This window comes from Falco rusticolus, chromosome 7 (assembly GCF_015220075.1).
Source record: "Falco rusticolus isolate bFalRus1 chromosome 7, bFalRus1.pri, whole genome shotgun sequence".
In the NCBI taxonomy this organism is placed as follows: domain Eukaryota; kingdom Metazoa; phylum Chordata; class Aves; order Falconiformes; family Falconidae; genus Falco; species Falco rusticolus.
In genome coordinates this window covers 51720452-51748324 of record NC_051193.1, presented here as the reverse complement: position 1 = coordinate 51748324, position 27873 = coordinate 51720452, and the positions used below count along the sequence as shown (strand labels likewise).

General features: G+C 48.2%; 1 protein-coding gene and 1 long non-coding RNA gene across 4 annotated transcripts in view; both read right to left on the bottom strand.

Annotated features, from left to right (window-relative positions):
- SLC8A3 (solute carrier family 8 member A3) overlaps nucleotides 1-21840 on the bottom strand; it is a 115574-nt gene extending 93734 nt beyond the window's left edge. For all 3 annotated transcript variants that reach the window (XM_037395740.1, XM_037395742.1, XM_037395743.1), the window contains exons 1-2: nucleotides 21803-21840; nucleotides 62-1873 (exon numbers count right to left, since the gene is read on the bottom strand). In XM_037395740.1, the coding sequence (XP_037251637.1) occupies nucleotides 62-1827 (1766 nt within the window). In that variant the 5' untranslated portion in view covers nucleotides 1828-1873; nucleotides 21803-21840. The remainder of the gene's footprint in view (nucleotides 1-61; nucleotides 1874-21802) is intronic.
- A 20-nt stretch (nucleotides 21841-21860) lies between these two features.
- LOC119151625 lies at nucleotides 21861-27386 on the bottom strand. The gene is made up of 2 exons (XR_005105484.1): nucleotides 22236-27386; nucleotides 21861-22070 (listed from the first exon to the last, which is right to left on the bottom strand). It is a non-coding gene; the product is annotated as an uncharacterized LOC119151625 (long non-coding RNA).
- Nucleotides 27387-27873: the final 487 nt, after the last annotated feature.

The following is a 27873-nucleotide window of genomic DNA, read 5'->3' as shown; positions in this document are numbered from 1 at the left end:
GCAAAATGTGGGGTTAAACACCAAAACTACTCCCAGGAACAGAAACGAATGGGGTACTTACACAGTTTCATCATTCTTGAACTCCAGCTCCCCGTAAGTGTCTTCGAAGTCTTCTCCACCTCCTTTTGCTGTTCCTTCTACTGTCCTAAATGGCACTATGACTGTACCCCGAGCACCTGATGTCCTTAGGACTTTGACTTCCATCACACCAATGCTCTCACTGACATGTATAACATCACACTCAAATGTGAAGATGCCAGCATGGTCATCATCCAGTATAGTCACTGTGGCCACACAAGGAGAAGCCAATATGGCCTTTGGGTATGGGGAGTTACTGAGCTCTGGAGGTTCCTCACTCTCCACCACACGGACATTACTGAGCCGCACAAAGAAATGCTCATCTTCCTCAAAGATGTCATCATCAATAATTCCCACTGAGAACTCCTTCTGAGTCTCTCCTGATTTCAAGACAACAGTCCCCTCTGTAAACTCATAGTCAGCACCAGCATTGGCAGAGCCATCCTCTGTTTTATAGTCCACATAGATGGTCTTGGACATGTCCCCTCCTTTCCGCACCACTGTCAGGAGAACGGCACCACAGTTCTCAAGACACTGGTAGGAGCAGGGGTCAAAATAAATTTTGGAGATGAATTCCTCAGGTTCATCTGGTCGCACTTCATGCAAGCTGGTGGTCTTCTTGGCTTGCTCAGCTGCATGCTTCTTCAGAATATTGCCAGCTCCCGTCATCATTCTGGTAGCTTGAATCCGATAAAAGGCTCTGCTTTTTTGCTGATGAGACAAGGCATAGTAGTTAGCCATCTCTACCAGCTGGTCCAAGTCCTTTTCTGGGTGCTTTTGCTTCAGGTCCTTAAGGATCCGGATCATCTCTTTGCGAGATTCATCTACCTCCTTCCCCTCCACAGTCACTAAGTTTCCATCTAGAAAGTGGGAGTTCATCATCTTGCCATCCATCTCGATTCCTTTCGGGTGATCACCTTCTGATTCTATGATAATGCCCCTGTGCTTGTCAGTACGGTACTTTTTGTGCATATACTTATAGAAAAGCAGACGTCTATCTGCTATCCAAGCCAGAAGGACGCAAAGTGGAAAGAAGAAAAGCGTGAGCAGACCTTCCCAGACCTGAACCACACCTGGAGAGAAGACAGCAAGGATCATGTACAACCAGATGTAAGCAAAGATGCTCCACGCAGCTGTGACAAAGAAAACCCTCAGGTGTTTTATCTTTCTGGTTTCCCCATCAGGGATCACATAGACACAGATGGCAATGATGATAAACATATTGAAAGCAGCACTGCCAACAATTGTAGATGGCCCCAGGTCTCCAGCTATGAATCCATGCCCACATACTTCTATCAGAGACAGAAGGATCTCAGGAGCAGAGGAGCCCAGAGCCATGAGGGTCAAGTTGGAAACAGTTTCATTCCAAATCCGAATGGTGGTCGTTGTGGTCTCTCCATTGGGTTTCTTAATCGTGATTTCTTTCTCTTGTGATGTAATGACCTCTATAGATGCCATGAAACGATCTGCAATGATGGAGACTCCAAGGAACATGTAGATCAGTGCTACAAAGTATACGATAACACGGGCAATTTTGTCCCCAAGGGATGGGTTTTCTGGGTACCATATTGGCAGGATAACACCTTCCTTGCAGTCAAAAGATCCTGAACACGAGCTGTTTTGTACTGAACTGGTTGAGTCTCCCGTCAGGCCAGCATCCACCTGCAAACCATGCAAAAACAGCACAAAAGTAACCAGCCCAAAATGGAGGAAGGCCGAGGTGACAGGCTGCAAGCTTAACCACGCCATACACAAGATGCAACTTCCACTGTGTAGATCCAAAAAGGCCGAGAACCTGCAACAAACAAAACAGAGAGGGGGGAGGGAAGCATGAGAGAAAAAGAAGATGCAACATTTACCCAAATGCACTCCAGTATCTCACCACTGAAGAGTACCGGTAGAGATGCATGAGTTGTCTCTCTGTCACTTTGGAGAAGGTATTTAGCAGGGACCCTAACAAACTGCAGCATTTACATGCCCTGCAGATGAATATCAATTGCTAGAAGAGTAACTCGGAGGAAAAGTGTATGTATGTATGAAATAGCCCACTCTAGACCTACAAAATGTGCACAGCAGGAGTACTGAGTGCTCAGCTGCCACTGACCTAATGGTGCCATGGTGCTCCCCAGCACACAGCACTTCAACTCAGCACAAGAAACCAAATCTAAAGGCTCCCTGTCTCACCACACAGGGGATAAGACAAGTCAAGGAATCACTCGCAACACAAGAAGCACCATTTAAGGCCAGTGAGCGACATCCAAATGAAGTCCTTTTGTAGGACATAATTCAGTTATGAATTATGAAGTACTTTAGTGGCCAAACCATCCCCACAGCCAGCCCCGCCTAACAGGCTGCAGAGTCTCCAGAAGGGTCCTAGGGCTCTCCTAAGCTTCTGAGGCACAGAGTCTCCAATTCAGGAGGTAAAAATGTCAGCCCAGAAACAGGGCAGAGCATTTGTGCTCAGCAAAGCACCAAAAGCCATTTTCAATAGCCTTTCCACCATGATCTGGACAATCACACTTTACACCAACAATCCCGCTTTTAAATGGTCACAGAAACCACCACAGTTAGAAAAAGCTGCACTCATGAACCCAGAAGACAGAGTAAAAGGACATATCCACCAACACTCCCTCTGTATCCCTAAGATATAGGTATTTTCAAACACCCTCTTAAAGCGAAAATAACCTCTAACCTAAAATACCATGCAAAACCAAAGGAGCTGATTGATGTATCGCACAGATTTGGCATATCACTGATCAATAATGCCTTCTATACTTATGGACTACATCGCTGTAGGGCTTGCACCACCTAAAATTGGATTCGGAACCCATCACATTGTCATGGATCACACTATTCTCCTTCCTTTATAACAGGCCTCAGGAAGCATTTGGTCTCAGCTTTAGCTGACAAATCACGTTTGTGAGTTCAGACACAGCCACGCATCTCACAGGAAACATCAAAGTTAATAGCAACATTATCTACAGCACTTGGAAGGTTCAAGAGCCTTAACTCCCACTAACTTTCATTGAGGCTTGTACTGCCAAATCAGTAGGGCTGGGATTAATTTCCCCTGCTGTAACTACTTAAATCTTGGGCAGTAAGTCAAATGAAGTCACTGAGGCTCCATTTGCAGCCACAGGAAAGAAATGGTCGCTTCCAGGGCACAACTCTTCCTGTCCCACCCTGCTCTGACCCAAAAGATGTATTTAAGACACACATCTCCAGAAGGGGTTTTGTCCCTTCCTACCTCTCCCCTTAGTCTCAAGAGGGTACCCTGCCAGCAAGTTTAGAGCAGATGCTTAACCTTGAGGTGGCAGCGGTTCAAAGAGATGAACTGGCCCCCAAACACTTGAGGAGATCCCTTGTCTCTCTCTTGCACTGTAAATATTCCAGGCAACATTTTAATGTTATCAGCATTAACAAATGCATCTCGAATGGCTATTTTATCATCATGTTGTGTCGCTTGCCTCTTTCCAAAAGCGGGTGCACTCTTCCCGATATCAACAAAAACGTTTTCAACTTTCAGATAAAAATCTATAAAGACAAGCAAAGCAGGAAGGAAAGCGTGAACAAGGACTGCAAATGAACAAAACCGCTCCTGACAAAGCACAGCAGAGGGGAGAGAATTGATTATGCAGTATCAGGATCACAAGTCCATATCTGACATCCTTGATATGAAAAAACAATACACTTCTTCACGCTACCTGGACTAATTCAGAAGAGTGAGATTCTCCCACGTTAGCCTGCTTACCTTCTCTCTCCAACACCTACTTACCTGCCTGTCTATCCTATTCCCCGGGGTTCAGAGGGACGTCAGCCCCAGTGAGGGCTGTTAGACAGCCCCAGCCCTAGCCACAGTCTTGAAGTCTCGTTAAAACACCTCGCTGCCAGCATAGCTCAGGGTCACGGGTCAGACTGAGCTACCCAGCACGTGCAACTTGGGTTCAGTCTGACACTCCCATTCTGCCTTCCCTCCCGCTCCGCATGGTATTGTACCAGATTTCTGGCTGCAGGATGTTGGGAAATACCTGAAAAAGGGACAGCGAATGTGCAGAGTAACTGTGAGCAGCGAGCACAAGACCTCTAGGCTGCAAGGCAGGTGTGTGCAGGTGCACAGTTGAGATGACATTCCAGCTACCTCTGACTCAAGGTGCACATGGAGACCAACCACACAAGCACAGCAGCTCCAAAACCACCCCAGGTACATCAGATCATCCTTTTCCATACTGCAGTTGCTGACAGTTGTATCCACCAACCAGTATCGAGAGGTATCCAACAACCTCTTACTTCCAGCTCCCAGCTCCTACTTAACTGTACAGCAGCCAGTGGGTGCTGTGTCTTCCAAGATCAGTCATGTAGAATCAGCTGACAGAAAGACAGGAGTAATTTCAAAAACATCTATGTGACTCAAGCACCTAAATTTGGTTTCAAAAATGACTTAAGAGTCTAAGTATCACTTAAATTCAGAGCCTTGTCTAGGAATAGTGCAATGACTAAACTGCCCTCTGAAATAAATCACCGCTACCACCAACTCCCTCTCTGTGGGACAACCACCTTCTGCAATTAACACTATCTGTCTACCTTCTGTAATGCCATGATGGTTTCTATTGCTAGCCATTCCTCAACACACTCCAGGACCTCGCCGATCCTTAAATTGTTAATTTGATTTTAAGTAGAAGGTAATTTTACTATTTTTCTGCCAACTAATCACATATTATTTCAAAAACAAACAAAAACCTCTACCAGAGTAATCCAAACTCGGGCTATGGGTTGTAGACTAAAGTCTCAGATTTCAGGAATACTTTTCTTCACTGGTTTTCACTTGCTTTGACAAACATTTTAATATTGTGGAGGTCACAATGATTTTCTAAAATGATATAGTAATGACCTGATACTGCAATTCTTTGACACAGAAAAACTCCCCAGTGAGATCAACAGGAACTGTCACACACACACTGTCTAATAAGATCTTAATATGTGTTCATTAACATGAAAAACATTAACCTAACGAATCTGAAAAACACAGTGAAGCATTCTTACTGTCATCCCCCACCTTGGGAACTGATGCAAAAGTGCTTTACAACATAGAATAAAACTATTAAATTTTAAAACAGCTTTGAATAAAACATTGAGGTAACACTTTTAACATTCAGATGACAGAGGATAGAAAAGTTAAAACTCACTCTGTAGCTCTAGGTCAGCCAGGTTGCTTACACAAGGCTCAAGGTTTCCCTCAAGTGTATCTATTAAACTCAGTCCAGAAATGACCAGAGGGGATCTACGTAGTTCTGGCTCTGCCAAGACTGAAGTAGACTCGTCCCCTTACCCTTAATCAATGCAAAAGAGAGACAAAACGCAGCAAACATCACTGCACCAGAATGAGCTAGTGTTCAAAACAAGGCTCTGAAAAGATTTATTTTAGCAGGGGGAATTCCTTCTACAAGAGTTGACAATGGCCATGTGATCCATAAATCCATACGTAGAACCCATAAATAAAAAGACCAGTTCCTGAAATACTTCTGGAGACAATGCAGGAAGTAGCATGGACCATGCTTGTCACAATTAAGCCTACAATAGACAATTACTTTTAGACAACTATCAAGCTCCTTACCGAGTTTCAGAAGACTGATGGTTTGTCTGCTGTGGACCTATAGTGAGGTAGAAAGCTGGGAAGGCTATACCAATCCCTTATAATTTAGCTTTTTGCATACAGCTGTTCACATGACTCTAAAGACAAAAGTATTTTCAATAGGAAGCATTCACAGCAAGAAATCAAATCAAGAGGCAACATAGCACAGTGATGGCTGCTAACACATAACCTCCACATGCCAAATTCCCCAGATCACTGCTCAATAAATACAAAACCAAAGACAAACCGCTAAGTCCCTATCAGTTTCTTATTTAGACAAAATTCCCCTTAAACCATCATAAACCCCTTTGAATTTGACCTGCAAATAAGATTAGGTTGTCTGGGCACCTCCCTTCCCTTCTCCCTCCCACCCTCAGATAAATCAGACGCATGGGTACATCTGTGGCCATATATCCTCTCTCCCTCGACTCCAGACGAGCCAGGAAAGGCTGCCGATTAGATGTGAGCACGGGGTGAGCCCCGTTCAGGCGTGGGCGCTGCACAAGGGCCAGACAGAGACATCTCAAGATCAAGGGTTCTGTCTGCTTGACAAGCATCTGTCCCTGAGCAGAGCGGATACAGCGCTGCTATTGGTGACATCCCATACTCCCCACTCCGAAGCTGGAGGAGACAGAAATAAGGTTCAGCTTAATAACAGGGCCTCGCATTCCTCAGCTCCAAAGCACATAAAAGCTTTTTGATTGAGGACACATTTCTTTTTTATAACCATCAGCAAAACCTGAAATTATAACCTTTCTGCCAAAGAAAACAAATAACTGAGTTTTCACGGAAGAGGTATTATACCAAATTCACACTCCTCCTTCCCCCAAAATAAAAGCATAACAAAATATTTAATACAAAACAAAGCCGATTTTTCAATCATCTCCATTCAAATGCTATCGAGCCCTTTGCTCATCGCTACATGAGTAGTACTCAGAGTGTAAATTAAGATTTACCTGCAAACCAAAAAAGCCAGAGCAGTGTAATTAGATTAATTTTGTCACACAAATGCAAATTTCTGAACACAGGCTAGGCCTTAAACCATCCTACTTATGGCACACAGCTACCTGATACGAGCACAACCAAGGACCTGACTTTACACCAGTTATTGCACAGCGATAGGTAGCTTAGCTCCCTGCTACCGTACCAGCTAGGCTTCACGGGGAAAAAAGCACCATAACTCATGCTTAGGCCATGACAGATCCCCACAGTTCGGTTCTGTGGAAAAGTTATGGCAGGGAGCTGTAGGTGCTTGCTGCTTTGCACTTCACCATAAACATGCCAAACCCCGGAATTAGCTGCCTACAGAATAACCCCCTCAGTACATGCCAAAAGCAGCCTTTTTTTTTCCTCTCAAGATCATGCAAAAAAGCTACCATAAAAAAACCTAGCTCTCATAGCTAGTCTTTTAATATTTACAGGCTGGTGTCTCTACTAATTTGAGCAATTCCTACCACTGTAGCGTGGTAAATGGGTGTTAATTGACATAATGACTCAAGTCTACTAATTCCTAACAGAAATGCTGCAGTGAAGGGATCCAGTTAGATTCAGTGAACCCGGTGGCTGATCCAAATGGAGCACAAGTCTGTGTATGGCTACAAGCAACCTCCAAACACTCAACTTATCCCGGGGAACTGGTCCGTGATGGTTTTTCTGTGTTTTAGTATCCATGATGCTCCTGGAGAAGCAGCCCCATAAATAGCTAACCCATAAAGATGCCCATATTTAATTGTCCCCTTCCACTACCACACCGGCTGCACCCGACGAGCTGGACGTTTTATGTCCTTGCTTTCACCCCAGATGAAAAATACCTGTATAGGACAGATGGATACAGATGGATATATATGGATATAGGAGCTGCGGTTTACACTCTGTGCACAGCCATGTAAAGGAGGAGGTGGCAGACACTGCAGGAAGCCCTCCGGCGGGCGGCCACAGCCACGCTCTCAGCCAGCCTTATTTACGGTGTGGGCTCGCACAGTCTCCTCGGGAGCCGCAGTGCTGCTTGCTCTTCCGTTCCCCATACATGTCCATATGTCCGAGATTCCTCAACCTAAGGGACACTGAGCGTTACCCTTTTGGGTTTTTTTTCCCCCAGAACTGTAGCCTTTTTTACATTCAGAAAATAAAACCTGGTATTTAGGCTGACATGCAGATTAGTAGTGGCCATCCTCTTACTTAAAAAGCAGTATTATCTGCTCTGATGTAGATGAAGGTTTTTTTTCTTTTCATGAATATAACACTGTTGTTTTTCCAGGAATTTCAAGTGGCCAGTTCACACAGGAGCTAGCAGGGACCTCTGGAGGTCAGCCTGTCCAACCGTCCCCTGCTCCAGCACGGCCACCTAGAGCCAGCAGCCCAGGACCACATCCAGTTGGCTTCTGAATACCCAGAGGATATTCAAGGATGAAGGATGGAGTCTCCACAGCCTCTCAGGGTAATGTGCACCAGTGCTCAGCCAGCCTCACACTAAAAAAGTGAAAAAGCACAGATACAAGTGCAGGCGTGCCGGTGACAAGCACACCCAGTGCTGGCCCATGGGCGGCCAGAACAAACTCACCCTGTGCACGCACCGCACTGGGGGATCACTGCAGCGCCTCAGTGGCAACCACACGTGAGTCTGGCAAAAAGTCACTGTCCTGACCTTTTGGAAGTCACTGGGAAGCCTCCATTGCACGTTTAGAGGCAGCTCCTCAAACATCAGTCTTTTTATTGCATTTAGGGGTATTTCTAAACAGAATTAAAGCCTCCAGTGTTTGAATACCAGTGCACATCTGGACACACCATTCTACGCCGTCTGAACAGCGACAAATTGAGAGGGCAGGTACTTAGCAGTGCCTGTGATGTGAAAGGCCCAGTGAAGAGGCTGAAGGTCCTTCCTTTGAGGTTTAGGAGGCTGAGGGAAATCAAGAAGTGGAGTTACTGGGTCACCTGCTCAGTGGCTCCCCTGCCTCCTCCATGGGCTGGAGACAATCCGGAGCAGCCACCCGACCACACGTGGGGTTGCAACAGGCAGTGACTCCTCCGTGGCAGCCTTCAAGGCAGTGGTTTTCATCACTCTCCTTCTTGCTGGTTTATAAAGAGCAGCAAAGACCATTTGGGGAACAGGGGGGAAGGGAAAAGAAATTATTCCAGCGGTGTGAGGAAAACTTCTTGTCAGTAAAAGACATTTTATGTACTGCCCGTGGCAGCACACTGGGTGTGTTATTTACTGCTCCTGCTTCACAGACATATTATACTGCTGGTTCAGGTGCCACCATCAGAGTGCAACTTACCACCTAGTGACTCACGGCATCCTAGAGGAAAGATGACAGCAGCAGCTCGTGACATTTCTTTGGCACTTTCATGACAGATCTGCAACATCTACAATTAAAGACCCTAGGATTTGTTGTCAACAGTATGTTCGTGCTGCAGAGCCGGTAGTTACTTGTATTCAAAGGCAGGCTAAGCGGTAAATAAGAGGGGGAAAGGTGCTGTAGTCATCTCTCGCCCTCTTTAGATCCAGAGTTCGTTAAGAAAACACAAGCTTTCTGATGGAAAACACTCATTTGAGGCAAACAAAACAAACCATGAGATGTGCTGAATTTGATGCAACAAGTAGCCAAGCAGGGAGCCCTTCCCTGGCTGGCTGATGGGCTACTGGGTCAGCCACCAGCCAGCCACGCTGGGTGCTAACCCCAGCAGCTGGGGCACACGCTGCTCCAATCCTCCAGAATGGGCCTGTTTATTCGTAACTTCTCCTCAAAGGAAAAACATGAAGAAAATGTCTGAATTTTTTTTTTTGTCCAAATATAGCAAAAACTTATTTTTACAAAAAATGCCATGTCACACACAACAGAAATTATAAGCCTTCCACAAGTCTATTCAGAAGGGCTCATTCCTGGCTCGGTACGAAAGGAAATATTAAAATATTTAATGGAGGCAGAAGCAGCACAAACGAGGCAGTGGAAGACTGGGCAGAAAACTGGGAGGGGAGAGGAGGAGGAGAAGGCTACACCTCAGAAATCACCTTTACCACTGCAATGAAGAAGCAGCAGTTGTCATTTGTCACGTTAGACTGAAGACTTCTACACTCCGTGTGACAGGCACAGTAAATGGGGCAGATAGGAAAGGCTCTCGCTTAGCCCAGTTAGCACAGGTTTCACTAATTTCAGAATTATACCACAGCCAGAAGAGTTGTCTGGTCCACGCCTCAGGGGCCACAGTTGCCTTGTTCCCCTTGTGAAAATTATTTCCTAGTACTTTGTCCAGCCCAGTTTTAAATTACCCAAGTGATGGCATTTCCACAACCTCCCATAGAGACTCTGCCATGATGTAATTTATCTTGGAGGTTTTAGCCGTCTTCCTTATATTTAGGATGAAATTAAGAAAATTTATGCTGCTAGTTCTCATTATCCTGTCCTTGGAGCACTCTCAACCATTCTCCTCCCTGCCTGAGATTTACATGCTTCAGATAACTTGTAAATAGCTGTTCTCCTCCACAGTTATTCTTTGGCCAAAGCACACAAATTTATTTTAATCTTTATAAATTAGCCCAACCTGCCCTTTAATAATTTATCTTCATCTCCTCTTGGTTCTCCATCTTTGCAGCGGTCAGGAGCAGACGGGTGTCTGGGAGAGCCGTACCTCAGCACCTGCTCCCACTGAACCCAGCAGCAGATCTGCTCTTGTTGGAGCAGGAGAGCTGAGCCTGGGCAGCGGAGTCTCACCCCTCAGCTCCGCCGTACAGCAGGCTTTCCTGAGGTACCGCACTGTTACAAAGATTAAATCGAGATTGATTTGCAGAAGCTCACTGTGTTTCTCATATCCAAAGGTCTCTCCGCCTGTTTGCTGTGTCCCCAGCGTGGTGGGGCTTGTGTGAGGAGCGCTGCGCTGGCTGGCGTGTGTGGAACAAAACAGAGATTTCCAGAGTTTCAACCAAGAAGTCAGGGTCTCCAGCTGAGAGGAGGGAAATATGCTGTGATGCGCTCACTGCTGCTGCTGCAGATCTGAGCACAGCGGGAGGCATGAAAAATGCACTGAGCTATGGGTTATCCTCAAAATACCTCCCACTTCACTTCGAAGGTGCCAAAACCTGTAAATTCTCCCATTTGAATACAGTTATCAAGTAAGATTTCACACAGCATGCTCACCCTTTGCCGACACATATCCCCACGTACCTCTTATTGACAATTTAGGCATCTTAATCCTTTGGTGTTTTTTTCAGCTGCTAATTCTGCAAATGCTTTAAAAAAATAAACACTCACATCTACCATGATTAATTCATTCTTCGTAAGTCCAGGCTGTTTATTGCTCTTTGTTCATTTATGCACTAGCTGTTTACAGATTCTCTCTTAATATTAGCTCTGTTATTTGCTAGAGACTCAAGTTATATTTACCATATGGTAATTGCAAAGATGACATGGACAACAAACAGTGGAAGCTGAGCTGCTACGACAATTACAGTAAGTGGCAGCAGTCTCCAGGCTATCTGCTGCCCCACCTTCATTTCTTCATCCCCCACCCTCTGATGGCTTCATTGTGGGCTGCATAAAGCCATACGCCTCTGATCTCTACAGCAAAGACAGGCAGAGATTTGTTCTTCACTATGGCATTACCAGACCGGATTATTCGCCTTTTTTCTTTCAGTCTGTGTTTCAGCTGCAGGTCTGCCCTCCCTGGCTGGCTGCCCCACTCTGTCCTGTCATGAGTAGGTAATCTGAAATACCATCTGGAGCTAGTCACCCTCAGTACCCACATTTTCTCTCTCACTGTTACAACAGCAGCACTAAATTCCCCCACCATCCCATCCATGGTCTCAGTGTGTCTCAGATATTTCACCGAAGGAGTCACAAAGGACCAGATTTCACAGGGTAGTTACAAGCTTAACGGAGCAGCTCTTTCACCCACTTGGACACCTTGACCCCACTGAAATCATGGATTTTCCACTGGACACCTAAACATGATTTAAAACTGCTGCAGAAAACCGAACAGATGACTCTAGGAGAGGCCGCTGCTGCCTTCTCCAAAGAAAGACAGGAGAGCAACCATTTCTTGGTTCTTGCCAAGAGCACTGGGCAGACTCCACACCCCAAAAAGCACAGTGCTAAGCCAGGTAAATACATGAGTTGATTCTTCAAGAAGGTTCAAAAAATCAAGATTACTTACACATGTGTACCAACTCAGGAGCAGCACATACAACAAAGCACCTTGTCTGAAAAGGAGGAGGCTCCTCCTTTGCCATTTCTAACATGCCTGCAACTATGCTCTCCCAATTCCCAGCAGTCAGCAAGTCTTAACTTAGATACCAGTGAGGAACGTTTGAAAACTGGATGCAGAGCACCACGTGTCAGAAGAATTTCCCAGCAAAGTACATAATAATCATGCTGTTGATTATCTCCAAAGTGGAAGAAAGAGCATTTTCACAGTATTCAGAGCACTACTTATACCAGCTGCTCTCCCTTGACCCTCCCCTCCAAAAGCCACCTTTTGCACAAAGTCATCTTGAAAATGAGGACTATCTTTCCAGCCCAGACAACTTGTATACCACCAACAGACAGCTGGCAAGAGAGAAGAGAAAGAGGGTCCTTAGGACCAGATTTTCTCTGGCGTTTTATGCATAGGTCAATGAGCCCAAGTCAGCAAAGCCATCTTATTCTACTGGAAGAGCTACCTGAGGAGCTTTGGCAACATTTCACATAACATTAAACCTCCAAAAAGAAAGCTTCATCTATCTCCTTTTTGCAATTCATGTCACACGCATCAGCTGGGAGCATCTTCCTGCTTCCTCCATACCAACTGTATTCCTGTACATCCCGCCATGGTTCCTCCCTCCTCCCAGTGCTCCATGCTGGCCCTGGATTTGCTACAACTAGTCCTGCCAACAGGAACAGCTGAGTCATGGGAGATGACCACATCAGCCAAATGCACTGAAACAAGACAAGGGAAGGAGAAAATCCTCCTTCCCCCCACAGGTCCAGACCCTAGCAAACAAGGCCTGGAGTCTCTCTTCTCCACCACATGCCCAGCATCACCTCAGAACAGCATCCTGAAATGCCTCATTCTGGAGTTACAATGACAGGAGTCACTAGCTTAATGCAGGTACTTGGATAACATGTTTATCCCACGCACCCACCCACTGTATGGTCTATTTAAGCCATCGAGGCAAAGAGAGAGGACAGCCTCTATCCTGTCACTGAAGGACACAGACTCCATTATGGATGCTAGTAGTCCCACATCTCCATCAGTTTTACAGAGAAGCTCAAGTACCCTCCAGGAAGTGCAGAAATTATCTTTCCACCCACTTCTGCAAAGAGAAGATTTAAACTGAGATGTACTCTACTGGCTTTGAAGTCCAAATCTCCCCTAAGACAAGGCTAGGATGAGAAAATTCCAGGGTCCCTCTCTTGCTGGGAGTTTCAGTGGAGGACCGATTTGAGCAACAGCTAAGGCAGGAATGAACAGCCTGTTTTCACACCCTTACTCCACAGCCAGCCCCCGTGCCCAGCTCCCTCAGCCCAGAAAGCCTCTCCTGTCCCGCCGTACTTCTGTGGTGGTGCCCTGAACCCAGCTCTTCTTGCCATCGCTGCTGACAGAAACTCCTGTCATCTGGGAAGCCTGTCACAGGTGACAAAAAACACTCTGCCCAGACCAGGAACAACAGTCCCCAAACACCAGCATGTGAGGAGCAGTGGGACAGGGAGAGCGCTACCTCGAGCACAGCCACCATTACCATTTCATTGAGGCCAGTGACACAAACAGGTAAACGAACAAGCACAAGCTGTCTTTGGCAAAAGGATGGTTTCTTCTAAAGACAAGCAAAGCCTCAAAATTAATCCATTTTGCTGTGGGAGCTCAATGAGAAGAAAAATGAATAAAAATTTGTTTTCAATTAATTTGAGCCCTGTAACCCTGTAACCCAACAACCCTCCACTCCACAGTAATCCTTCCTCTTGCTCCCTGCCCACCATTCCCCCTGCAGACTTGCACACAAACATTTCCGCACCCCTTCCCCTAATTCTTCTTCCCACAGCAAACTTATGGTCCTTCCCATACCCAGCTACCAGCCAAGCAAGAGGCAGTACACACTGCTGCCCTTTCTGAGCCCCCTGTGCTGGCCAGCCGGTCAGCAAGCCACCAGCACCACCGGTGCACCTTCCACGAAGTGTGTAAGAATGTGCCATCGGAGAGATTACCACCCTTTTGGCCGAGGTGACTGCAGCCAACGTCCTGTGTCTCCCAGCTGTTGGCTCCCCATACAGATACTTGCAGATTACAACCGTGCCACCTCTTCATGCCCTCTTTGCAATGGTAAGTAGATGAAGCTTCTGGAATCCTGCACAACCAAACACTCCCCAATCCCCTTTCACAACTCAAACACGCCCTCCCTGAGCCTTCACCGGGAAATCAGCTGCGGTCAGAGGGACAGAGGTGGTCAACCAGGCCAAAAGAAGTTCAAGGCAAACACCAACAGAAAGCTCCCAGACTCACGGTATTTGATCTGGCAAGCACTGGAAACCTTTTAAATTCTATGCTGTGCATTTGTGCAATCTGTGGAACTCAATACCGTAATAAATAAGTACTGGAAGACTCAAAGGAAAACTAGATGTGCATGGAAACTCAGAATATCCAGATTCACCGGCCAGGATGCATCCCTCCTTTTGCTCCGGAGCGTACTTCAACCTTAGCAGTTTTTGTGAAACTTGCTAATGTGCGTGTACAGTGAGATCTGGAAAGACCCTTCTTAACTGAGCATCTGCTTCCCGAGTGAGCCAACCTCTTGCTTTGCCCCAGCAGCCAAGCCCACACGGACCTGAGAGAACAGGCAAAGAACCACAGAGGATAAATGGGGGGCTGAACATGTGACAGGTGCTGTTAGAAGACTGGGAAGTTGGAAGGCACAGAGTTGTTGAGGTAAGTGGGGAGCTGGGGCCGTTATGGCAAAACCATGAAGAAATCTATATATTTAAGATGGAAAAGCAGAGGAGTGAAAAGGCCAGAGCTGGGGGAAGGAGAGGTGCTTGTGACTCACTGGGATGCATGAAGCAGCAAGCAGATGGATGTAAGCAGGCAACAGGCAAGCCAGCAGTTTTTTGGGAGTGACATAGGTGCAGCATGTGCCGCTGAGCATCTTCTCACCTTCAGCATCCCAGTGCGATTCCCCAGAGGGCAGGCAGCTCCGTCATGCTCTGAAGGTTAAGCTGCGCCTTCTGCCTGGCAGAAGAGCACAGTGCTGCCGATGGGTAAAACTGCCTACCTACTTAAAAGCAAACCCCAACACTGCCAGGAGGGACAGGCTTTATTTTTAGCTGGGACACCAGCAGGGTCACTGCTGGTGCTGCATTTCCCCACAGAAGCCAGGGTTTCATGAAGTGTGCTGTGCTGTCAGGTCAGCTTTGGGGAGATGGATTATTTAAGTTAGAGAAAAGGAAACATTTACTAGAAGAAGTGAACCTGAAACCACTCTGGAAGGTTAAAACAGAAGGAAAAAATGATGCTTAAAGAGCCAGAGCAGGTGGTAATTTATGTGAGGGCAACATCTAGTGCACCCGTCTCCACGATGCTCAGACAGGAGAACACCCCATCACATCTGGCTCCAGCAGCATCCCTTCTGCCTGCCTCCTATAACCCAAACTTTGAAAGGCTTGTCAGGGGGCTGCCAAAACAAAAGCAGCAGCATGTCATCATCCCTCACCGGGATCTTTCGCAAAGGAAAAGCACACACAGAGACACCTGCCTTGCCTTGCTAATTGAAGACAACAACACTGAGACCTCCATCTCACTCTGGGCCTCAGGTCCTCACACCAGGGTGCCCAGTTAGTCCTGAGACAGGCAGCCCCCCCAGGACTCGCATACTGGCTAAGCGCAGCACCCTCAGCAAGCACAGGGCAGCAGCACAAACCTTGCCCGCTGCAGCCTCCTGATGACAAGGAGTCAGGTCCTTCCCCGCTAGTGGATTTCATGGGTGCAAACCTAATAAAACAGTTGGCACCACTCCCACTTGCACTGCCAGGGAATGCAGTCTGGAGGTTTCAACATGGAGAGTTCGTTGCTGATGAAGTACCGAGTGCTAGTGTGAAGCTTTCAAGGGACTTGAAAGAACAGAGAGCAGAGGGGGAAGTTTTCATTTTATTCCCTTCCTGCAGGACCCGAGTCCATTTGGTACGTTGCACCTGAGAAGGAGCTTGGCCTAGACTCTCAGTTTGATTTTTGTTTTTAATCAGGATCAAGCCTTGTGCATGTTCCTGGGAAGATTTTATATTAAAAACTATTTTGTCTTTTTTCCCCTGCTGATTCTTGTGCTTCTTAATAGCTTAAGAAGCGCTTTGCAGACCCCATCACTCTTAGGTTCTTTGCAACTAATTTGCATTCAGGACTATCCGTCTCATCAAGAGCAGACTTCAAGGCTGAACCAACTCCAAGCCTTAACTGCTGCAGGCAATTCAGGCAGCAGCTTTACAGGTGGAAGCAGGGCTTCTTAAACCAACCTGAACATTTTCCACCTCCGGTCATTTGTTCCCACTCTGTACTAGCTTTCCCTTTTTTGTTGGTGTAGCTGTTGGCATGGCTATGCCATGAATGAGACCAGGAACCAACCTGGCTGAAAAGCAAGCTGAACCCACTACCTGGCCACATGTGCCACAATGCCAGTACCCTGCAGGGGATAGGACAGGAGCAGGAACAAGCAGACAAGGTGGGAAGGCTGTAGAAACCAAGGCACAAATGACAAGCACAGCAGGGGCATTAGCTGCATGGGCAGGGGCAGGTTTGCCTCTTGCCGTGGTGAACCCTGCAACACCTCCTGAAACATTTAACAGCCTCATCTTGCTATGCAAAGGCAGAGATGTATCCCCACCTCCATTTTTCCCAGCCAACATGCCTGTTCAAGGGTTAAGTAGTAATCCCAACCAAAACCATGGAACAGGATGAAGGTGCTTATTAAGGTGAACTTTAAGTTCAACATCAAGATATGACTTTCCACCAAGGAAGATCCTCAAGGTGGTAAACCAAGATATCCAGGCCTTAATGCCCCAAAACAAATTTTCCTGACATCAAACAGCATGGAGGGCAAAAGCATGGCTTCTTTACACAGGGCATTATTCTGAGTCTCCATCTGTCACTGGCTGGGGTGGGCCAGCAGTGTGTGGCAGAGGCAGCGGTGCCTTCCCCAGTGGGGATGGCAGTGGGAGACTCACAGCCTGCCTGGACCCTGGTGACACTCTCTCCTACTGCTACTCGCATTGAGGGGAGCTAGGCCACATCCAGAGCAAGCTGCAGCTCAACCACAAAGCAAGGTGCAGACCTGCTCTAGCTCCCCCCGCTCTGGCCCAGAGAAAGAAACCAGCTCTCACCAGCACACGGACACCCTGACAGGGCACCTTGCACTGTCAGCACCGGAGGCCCCCGTTCACTCCTGGACATGTTACCTTCAACACAACCTCAGCAGTCAGATCTAAGTGCCCTCTCATCGGTACATCTCTGCATCACTACATTTCTTTTGATTAAAACCGTACTCTGCGTTGCTGCTGATGAGTGCTGCTGTTTGCTTTGAGACAGCCTCCAAGTACCAGCCTAGGAGAAGGTGACGATGAAAGCAGTAGCAATGCAGCCTCGTATGTCTATACTTTCTAAAACTCTCCGACAACTCCCTGGTTGCAAAACATGTCCAGCAGCACAGGATATTTAGTATTTCTGATTGCTCTTGACCTGGCTGTCTCTGCTGCTGTCCTGAGTTAGGAGGCTTAGGTTAAAAGACAGCAGAGCAGAGGAAGGTAGCAAACAGAGCAAGCCCAATTTTGCAGCCTTGAAATAATCTGCTAGTGAATGGAAATGCTGAATGGAAACAGAATCTTCTCCTAAATCTGAGTGCTCTGGAAAAGCTCGCTGTTTTATTATGATGGAAAGTCCTCATCGGAGTGTTTTGTTAGAAAACAAGCTATCATAAAAAAAAATAAAATGTTAAGAGCTCTAAGCTCCCCTCTCTCCCATGATGTCAGCTGTCAGAGACATCAACGGCAGCTCAGCTGTGTGATCAAAGGCTCCAGCAAGGGGATTTAAAGACAGAATTACCAGCAAATTGAGAGTTGAAGGAGCATGGGGACATCACCTGTTTATAAATGTGTCTTATGGGGTGAACCAATTACTTTACGATACTGTACTACAGGAACAACAGCACCTAGGTCTTCCCATTGCAACCATGGCAAGATGGGGTGGTGGTGGTACCTTCGGAATGGCATGACACACCCCTGCCGCCTGACGCCTTGCTACTCCTGCAAAACCCTGTGACAAAAATGCCTAGAGGGGAGACTGGGAGGTCATCGTGCTGAACTTTGTGCACACACATCTGGCCCTCAACCAGAGCTTGCAGTTTAAAGCATTAATGCAGAGAGAGCAGAGGGGAAGGAGGGAAGCCAACTACTTATACCACACATTAGTTCCCAAGTGGTCCGGCAACCCACTGAAGCGGCAGGAGACTCAAGGTGGTTTCCAGATTTCATTCTGGAGGTAGCAGGGACAGCAACCTTGTCTTCAGCCCCAGACCTCACAGCCCTACATCGACAAAATCAGCAAATGCAGGACCACAAGCTTAGCAGCACAGAAGGCATTTTAAAGGTGCCCCAAGAACAGCTTGGTGTATGGTCTCATGTAATCTCTCAGTGCATCAAACTCTGCAGGGCAAAGACTGAAATTTATTAGACATTTGTATGGCACTTCGAAACATGGGCCCCCAACCAGGCTGATGCTTTTAGGAGTTACTGTTATCTAAACAGTAAATCAACAATAGCATCAATCTATGCCACAATACCTAAAAACAATGGGTGATGGTAGATGGAGCATCACAACTACCAACTTACAGGCTTCAGAGATTTTTTTTCCCCCTATTAAGAAGATGGCTTTATCTGTGTAATTTAATTTCCTTCACTTTTTTTTTTTATAAATACAGAATTAGATATTACTGTCTGATTTAAAAAAAAAAAAAGAAATTTGGCTGGCAATCAAAGCTATCTTTTTAACTGTTGAAGCACATGAAAGACATCTGAAACATGACAGCAACAAAGAACAAGGAACTATTTGTCACCGCCACTTGGTCATTGGGGAGGCTTAGGGGAGGAGACTGATGCTGTTTGTTTAAAACAAGCAAACAAAAACCTGACAGGCAGACCATTTGTCTGTACAGTGCTTCACTTGAAAATATTGGCAGAGGGAATACTTGGTTTCTAATAAAAAGTGCTGACACACTCCATTACGGCACTTCCCTGCCTTGGGGCTGTAGGATGGGATGCAGGATGTATTGCAGGAAGGATCCCCTGAGAACGAGGGATACATGTGGGATCAGGCACAACATGGCAGCAGGTCAGCCCAGGCCCTTAGCAATGACTCTACCTGTCCAACCAGCAATACCATAGCATCCACCATACACAGACCAGCCTCACCTGGCTTCACCTCACCAGCTCCAGAGGAAGGCAGAGGCAGCAGGAAGGCTGGATTCATCCCTGGGTACCTCCTCCCTTCCTACAAGACAGCCAAGCTGAGAAGTAGCACCCCAAGTGCCCTGCAACTATCATGCAGAACAACTGCCCGTGATCCCAGCAACAAAGTCTGCTCTGGTCGGACACGGCAGCTCCCACGCTCACACTGGCCAAGTGAGAGCCCATGGAGCACAGCACGGTGCATGAACCCAGACCATGCTCAGTATCCAGCTCCACGTGCGCTCTCCTGTTCTGGGTGCTGGTGCTCAAGACAGCACAGAGCTGCCCAGGGCGATGGAAAGGACTATCCCACTTGGTAATGGCACCTGCCATCCCAGGTGCCATCGCATCAGGTGGCAGCTTTGCAGAGGCAGAGGGCAATCTCTCTGCAAGGGAGAAGTGCTATGCAGAGTGCCATTAGGATGGCTACGCACTCGCCTTCCCTCTCGCACACTGTCACCCACTAGTTATTGCAACCGTGTCTTCACCAAATCCCTACACAGGTAGAAAAATACCATTAATGATACAAATGAGACCCAGGCAGATGAAACTATGTGCCCAGCAGCATGCTGGAGGCGTGCCAGAGATCCGGAGCCTACCTGCATTTCCACTGCCCTCACACAGGACCTCAGCAGCAGGGTTACCACAATCTGTCGTACCTCAGGCATTTGGGAAATGCTTGAACCACCCACTTACTAGAGCAGAACTCATTTTTGGCTTGGGAAAAAAAACCCCAAAAAACCACCACCACAACAAACAGACTGCTGTACTGCACCTTTTCCCCAGGGCTCTCTGTTCTCATGCAGTCCTCTCCCTCCCCGCCCTGGTTGGTGTTCACCCTTTTATTTATAACGGGGGCTAACTGATCTGACTGCCATCACGTTGCACCATCACCCTCACGGCAAGAGCTGAGGGCTCCTGGGCTGCTCTCGCTCCTCCCCAGCCAGCCCTCGGCAGTAGCTGGACGTGCTCCTCTCCGACACCGCTACTTCTGCTCGGGAAACAAGCCTTGTTCCAGTTCACCACAGAAGCCTGAACACAGGCACCGAACACGACTCACTTTCTTAGCTAAACCATGATCAGGGTAAACAAACGCCTGCAAAGCAGCGGATGGAGCAGGATAAGGGACTCCCTAGAAATGCTGGTGCCACAGGGGAGCAATGTCTCTCCCCGCTGCACCAAACCTACCCAGCACCTGTCTCCAAGGCCTCCGTGCCCCGCAGCCCCGAAGGCAGCTCTGCTCCCCCCGGCCTCCCACCAGCTCCCGGAGAGCACGGGACGAGCGCTCTTGAATGGGAAGATGCCGCTGATTGTTACCTAAGTCTTCCAGCCCAGTCCTCTCCAGAAATAAAAAACAGCTCAACAAAAATCACCCTTTTGCTCCACAAAGAGATGCAAGGAATTAAAGGAACACGCATATAAGCACGAGGAGGTGTGGGGGTGTGGGTGCACAAGGCACCCCTTCTCACCCTCACTGCTCCTTCAGCATCTCACCTTAACTGCAAAATAGATTTTTAGGGTGATATCCCGAGAACAAGCCCAGGAACAAACCAAGGAGCCAGGAACCCAACCATTACACTACAGCTCCACTTGGGGGGGCAGAGGGGGAGATGGCCATAGCCTCACGTTTTAGAATAACAGTAAAAAAAAAAACCAAAAACCAAAAAACCCACACACCACCAAAGCCCCAAAGCACTTGCAACGGTTTCACCTCCCACCCAGAGCAATCGATACTTTAGACACAGGTGAAAAAAATAAAGCCCTGAAGCAAGGCTGGGAGGAAGGATGAGCACAAAATTACCCAACATTTAGGTCAGCTCGTATGCGTGCGTGTGGTACCGGCTCTCTCCCCGGCAGTGGGGGCCGGGGCCCGCCGGCGGCCCCGTGCCCTATTTAGGGCAGAGCCTGGCGCAGCAGCTATATTTGACACCCGGGGTAAACAAGCCGGCCCCGCCGGACGGAGCGCGACAGCTGCCCGGGACGGTGGCCCCGGCTGGCCCGGCCTCCACCGACGGGGGGTGGGGGGAAAGATTAAAAAAAAAAAAAAAAGGAACGTTAAAAAAAAAAAGGGGGAGAAATTTATAGCACTGCATGAGAGTGGCCCTCCCCGCCCGGCAGCCCCAGGCAGGGCCGCCCCCCCGAGCTCCCCGGCATCCCTGCGGGCCGCACCGAGCCGAGCCGGGGCACCCCCGCCCGGCGGCGGGAGGGATCCCGGGGCCGCCGCCACGGGGCCGCGGGCCGGGGCTGCTCCCTGCCGCGCACGCCCCGCCGCGCTCGGCGGCTGCCGGCGCTTCCCTCGCCCGCTCCCTCCGCCAGGCCCCGGCCCCGCAGCGCCCGGCCCGGCGCCCCCTCCCCGCCGCGCATCCCTCCCGCAGCGCCCGCTCCGCGCCGTATGCAAAGCCCAGCCCCCGCAGCGCGCACACACGCGCACCCACACATGCATGCACACGCACACACACACACGCACACACAGCTCCGGCAAAGCAGCGCGGATGAAGCGAGCTGCCAGCACCTGGGCAACGTTAAATCCCCTTCCCCCGCCCGGCAGAAGCCCCCCGCCCCAGGCATGGAGCCCTGCTTGCGAGCAGGAAACTTAACCGCCAGCCCTGCGCCTCGGCAGAGCAGGGGGTAGCACCCTCATACTTACCCCTTCTGGCTGCTTTCCTGACTTTTTTTTTTCTTTTTTTTTTTCTTTTTTTTTTTTTGGAGGGGCGGGCGGGGGTGGGGGGGCTCCGCTCGCTCCCCGGTACAAATCCTTCCGGTTCCTAAAGGTTGCTCATCGCATCTCCCGGTGATTCACCGACGGTGTGTGCAGGTACGGGGGGGTTCGCCTTTGCATGTCAGTCCAAGTTGCCTCGCTCGCTACAAAACCTGTGCTCTCTTTTGCAGCTGTCAGGGTGAGCGGGGAGGTGCATCTGGAAAAGGGGGTGGGGGTGGAGGTAAAATGTTGATAAATCCACCAGCCTTGATCTTCAGCTCCGTGCGGCGGAGTTTGGGGAGGGAAGGGAGGGCTGGCGAAGGGGGAGGAGGACGGAGATGAATGAGGGTCGAGGGAGGGGGGAAGAGAAAATGGATTGTACCCCAGATTGCCACTGAATCTGCCGGGCTTCCCCCGCTCCCGCGCTCACGCCGGCGGGGCTCGGTCCGGGCTCCCCAGCATTACGGCGAAGCGCGGAGCCTGCTCGCTGCGAGCAGCGGGGTTTGCACAACTGCAGCAAGAAGCCAAATCAAAAAGCCAATCTGCGAGGCTCCGGACCGCACGTCACCCTATCAGCTGGGAGCCAGAGCTGCAACAGAATTACAAGCCATGCATATTTATTCTCCTGAATCCAGGGGGGGGGGATTTTCAGATCGGTTAAAGCAAAGCACAGCGAAACCAGAGCAAACCCTTTCCAAAATAAATAAAGGCAGAGCATGTCTTGCATATAGCATGCACACACTTACACACAGCCCCCCGCCCCCCCGTGAGACCTCCGTGGGTATATACAGATAAGAGAGACACACTCACTGAGTGGGGAGCACTCCTGTACCCTCCAAGTATATCGACTTGACTTTGTGTATTTCAAGCAAGGGAGGGGAAGAACACAGTAGTTGAGCCTCAGAGCAGAAGATATTGATTGCATATCTGAAATTTAAAGCATCTGCCAAACATTTCTGAGAGATTTAATGTACGCAATGTAATTACACAGGCAGAGTTGGTCCTGGTATCCTTTTAAAGCCACATGCTTTGGTTTCTGCAAGCAGAAACCACCCAGTCTTTTGGGTTTTTTAAACCAAAGTCAAATAACAAGTTGCGAGACAGCGAGTCATTTTAAGGCAAAAATTAGACGTTGCCTCCAAAGTTGCTATTTGACTTCGGCAGATGACTGGGGGCTGGTTTCCAGGGCCCTGGAATAGGACAGTAGCTTTATGCCTTGCCCCAGACACATCATGATGTGTGCACACAGGTTTGTCTCTCCCTGTGATCCCCTCTGTTTTCATAACAGCAGTTACAAGCAGACATGTGTCTCCAGGAGATTTACCTTCTGGCATGGCTTTTCACTTCTTCAAAGAACCAGTAAGCCCATGTACTACAAGGCAATCATCCTTGACACACGGCTACTATGCCAAAGGATGGGCTGTTTCATACTCCAGAGAGAAGCTGTCCCCACTCCATTGCTGTGGGTGACTCCCCCTTACCCCATGAGGGGATGAGGGAGCAGAAGCTTCCTAGTGAGACCTGAGCAGGTGTGGAGTGCAAACTGTCCCCATCAAAAGCAGCTGCATAAACTGCCCTGAGAAACCCGAGCCCAAGTCTTATGCTGGGCAACAGCTTTTACCTTGGCCAGGCATAGGCAGGAGATGTACAAAGAGGGAAACTGAAAGGGCAGCAAAACAGTTACTGGGAGGTCGACGTGTGAAATAGTTGCACGTACTTCATGCTGCCAAAAACGGGTAAGGGAAGCTGCAAATGGGCTGCAGTCCCCCACAAGAAAGCATAGACCACCAAGTCCCTGAAAGTCAGCTCATACATTCTAGTTACGTATGCTCCAGGCAGCCCCTGGTCCCACACGTCAGCACAGAAGGGATGTGGAGACCTGCAACAGCAGTTAACTGTTCTGGTCTGGCTACTTACTGTTATTAGAGCAGGGCATGGAAACCCAGAAACAGAGGGGCAGCTGGAGGAGGATACAAGGGGACATGGTTGCTGCCAGGTGGGGTGAATAAGTAGGAGATGGCAGCACAACAAAGTGAAGAATATCCTGTGGCTCCCCAAATGCCACCTACACACTCCTGCTGTCCCCATATAACCCAAGCAAGGCAGCGTACCAGGTGGAAACGTGGTACGGGATTCACACCGGCCAGAGGACAAGGCAAGATCTAACATGTACCAAGGTGCCTGAGCTTGGGCCAGCCCCACACAGGCCTGTGTGTCTGGATGATGCTCCTGCGTAACCTCAGGGAGCAGAAGGGCTTCCCAGTGCCTGGGGGCACACACGCACACGCGCACCTGTGGCCCAAGGCATTGAAGTGCCCAGCAGTCTCAACGAAGCTCTGGAAGAGCCCTTACTGACATTGACATATAAAATCAACAGCACAGCATCAATGGCTGAAACCCCAGACCAGGTGGGTGCAGGGACCCTGGTGCTGGCCAGTGTCCAATCTCTGGGTGGCCACCTCCAAACCTCACACCCCTGCCAGAAGGGACCAAGGGTGGCAGGTCTCCAGCTTCCTCCAACGCTGAGCAAAGAGATCTGTCCCAGCCGGCACGGGGAAACTCTCCCAACCCATGGCGCGTCACCAGGCAGTCCCAAATAACCACTTGTGTTTCAGCCTTGGCGAGAGCAGGTCTGGAGTCGAGGAACAACGGTACAAACTGCTGTCAGCAGGAACAAGCCCTAGGGGTGACACAAATTTACAGTTGACAATAACTTAAGACAGACAGAGCTCTTTATTGTACACAGATGTTTCATTTCACCTCATCTCCTCAACTCAGTACATAAAATCATGCCTAATACGTTTAAGAAATGCTCCCAGGCATTTCCCTCTTTCCTTCCCTTCCATATGGGCCTGGTCTTACATTGCTCAGCTCAGGCAGAAATTGTTCATCACAAGAGGGAATATATGAAATTTTTTATCTCCTTAGTCTTAAAGGTGTGCTTGCAAGGAACTAACCTGGGATGAAAGCATCCAAACTCTTTATATAATAATACAATAAAAAATAAATCAACCTTCTTGTTTATGTTAGCCTTAGCAAATAAAATACAGGGATTAAAAACTCCTGGGCTGCTTAGCACAATCAAGCCTGGATGTCAGTTTTTAATGAATACCGAGATCACTTGATATTTCAAGCGTTTCATCACCTAAACTAAAGATTATCAAATACTAGTATGATAGAGGAACAGGCACTATTTCTTTCATAAAAGCTTCTCTCAGTCTCTGTGAATGACAAGCATAATTAATAATTACATCATGCAGCAGCAACAACAAAATTTGTAAAGCAAAACCCATTCCCCTCCAGACTCCTCCATGATCACCTGAAATCAAAACCAAAGGTAGGCAATGTTGCTCATGAACAAGAAAGGTGTCAGTGAGGTACTTTTCCCATGAGCAATCAGAACCTTAATCCCACTCTCAAACCTGCATCCAAGCTCTTGAGATTTGGAGCAGAACAAGAAATGCGGGCTTTGGTCTGCCTTTCCTTGTCCACCTAAGACCGTAGAAGATTTTTCTAACTTAATCCATGGTTTCAACATCCCATGGCTTCAGCCTTCTGCTGGCAACCATGCTGATAATAAAGATGCTGATAGCAGAACATCAGCGCTGTCGATAAAGGCAACATGTATAGCAGGTGTCAACTTGCTCTTCCAGGCCAACATCATCTATTGACATAAAAACCTGCCAGCGTCCTACAGGTTCTGGAAGAAACTCTGGGAGTGTGTTAGCTGAGTCAGAAAGGACCTGTTCCTTCCCCTTGATCCACCAGCTATGCACTTAGCACATACGGGTAAGAATTTCACGTAGTTGCCATCCAAAATTTCAGGCAGATATGGCCATATTACTGCTATATTATGGCCGGCATCACAAGCTGTGGGTTTAGCTTCTCCTTAGAAAATCTTTAGCTGAACAAGGCCATAGGAATTGTTCCCACCATCTTGCTGTCCTCCTCTGATCTTTCAGCCCTTGGCCTAATGACCCAAGAACGGCCACAAACACCGTCTGCGTTTGCCCTTGTTGCTTGAATGCCAGCAGCCTTACTGCTCCTGACCCAAAGTTCGTACCCAAGGGCCTGGCACAGCCCTCTTCTCTCATTTAAGATGTGGCCTTGGTGAACCTGCGTTATGCGTCAGGCTGGTTTTTCATAGCTTTGCTTTTCCTCCCTCATCAGCTTTCATCAGCCGAGATGCCTGCTCACATTTGTGTCAGAAGAGATGGGATAATGTGACATTTATTAGTATGATGCATCTGCAGAGCCTTGAAATCAAGTTCCAAATCTGAGAAAAAATTACTTTCTAGGGGAAAGAGGAAAGGAGCCATCATGTAGGAGGCAGCTTCAAGGCTCTCCATGATTACAGAGCAAATGAACCCAGTTTAAGTGTAAAGTTCAGTGCTTTATTTTTTCGTCCATAAAAGCCTGCTTTGCAAACATGACTAGAGCTCTGAGAGCCAAGCCAGGCTTTACACACACATCCTTGACAGTGCACGTGTTCCCGTGGGACAAGCTGCGGGACACCTGGCACGGTCCATGCTCTCCTCATGGCACTTCCTCTGGCCAGTGGACAGTTCCTCCACAGGTCCTAGCAGGTGGGTTTCTGCCACAGATGCACAGCAGGGATGAAGCATTGCGCATTCTTTGTGTATACTCTGTGCAGTGATCAGGAAGGAGTGAAATACGGGTTTAATATCACTCATCCACAGAAGAGGCTGTGACAGGTGTAGGTTGTGATAAGATCCTCTAGTCTCATTGCAGAGCTTCCTAGGAGGATTAGTCTGGGGTCAGAGGCCACGTTCCTCAGGTCTGACTCAGAAGAAAGGGCAGTTCTTTGTGTGATCATCCTCACCGTCACAGCTGAGTGCAGAGCAACGTAGAGCCAAACCCACATGTGACTGATGGACAAAACACGTCCTGGTCTGGGTTTGCCAATGGTATTTTCTGTAGGTGAATGCGGACCTAAAGGAACTTAATGCAGCATTCAGCCACCATGTACAACCCCCCCCAGATTAATAATAATAGTGCAAAAACCTAACTAAAGATAACAGCTAGTCATTGGGAGTCCAGGGCAACTCAAACCCTTGAAAACTTACGATGAGATGCATCATCTTCCAAAGAATCCACCTGACAATGGAGAGTGAGGGCACACCTCACAACCAGTTTTTGATCATGGTGGGATCCAGGACACATGCTAGTTCCAAAGTTTTCCATTTTAGCATTGGCTTCAGAAACTGTTGATCCAGATTGACCACTGCAGGGTGCAGAGGAAGTGGTCATCTGTGGTGGAGCATACCCGCCCAGGACAAACACCCTGGGCAAGGCCTGGCAAGCCAGCGCGTCCTGGGGCAGGAAACAGGCACGCACCCCAGGGGGATTGTTCCAGCATTTTAAATGCTAACCACAGATGATGTTCAGGGGAACCTTCTCAGGATGAGGAGCTCTGAGACTTTCCTTCTTTTTGGTGTCTTAAAGCAACACCTTAATAGCAACTCTAAATACAAACTGGGTTATATATTTTTTGAGGGGGTTTATAACAAGTTGTTTTTTTCCAGGAGGGACCAACGGGACTCTATTGCTTACCGCACTGGGGTATGTACCAGGACAAAGGGCATATCCAGAAGGTCCCTTTCAACTGCAGTGACTAGTAATTAGCAACCAGCACCAACACTGCTGGCAATACACCCATTTTTTCAGCTGCAGGACAAGCACATGAGGATTACAGCAGTGGTTTGGACGGATCTGCTCTTCTCCCCACTCCCACTGAGGACCATGGAACCTGGCCTCAGAAGAGGAGGTTTGATGTGATGGACAGCAACAGATATTAGCATGGTAAGAAGCCCGCGAACACATCAGCACCTTCTGATGGGTTCTCATACATGTCTTACAAAGCCCTAGAAGAGGATTTGGCTTCCAAAGTTGTCAATTTATTTAACAGCTTCCCAAAATAAATCTGAATTCCATAAAAATCAGTTGGAAAAGCTCACATTTTGTTGATTTTGAAACCAAAACAACGACAAAAGTCAAAT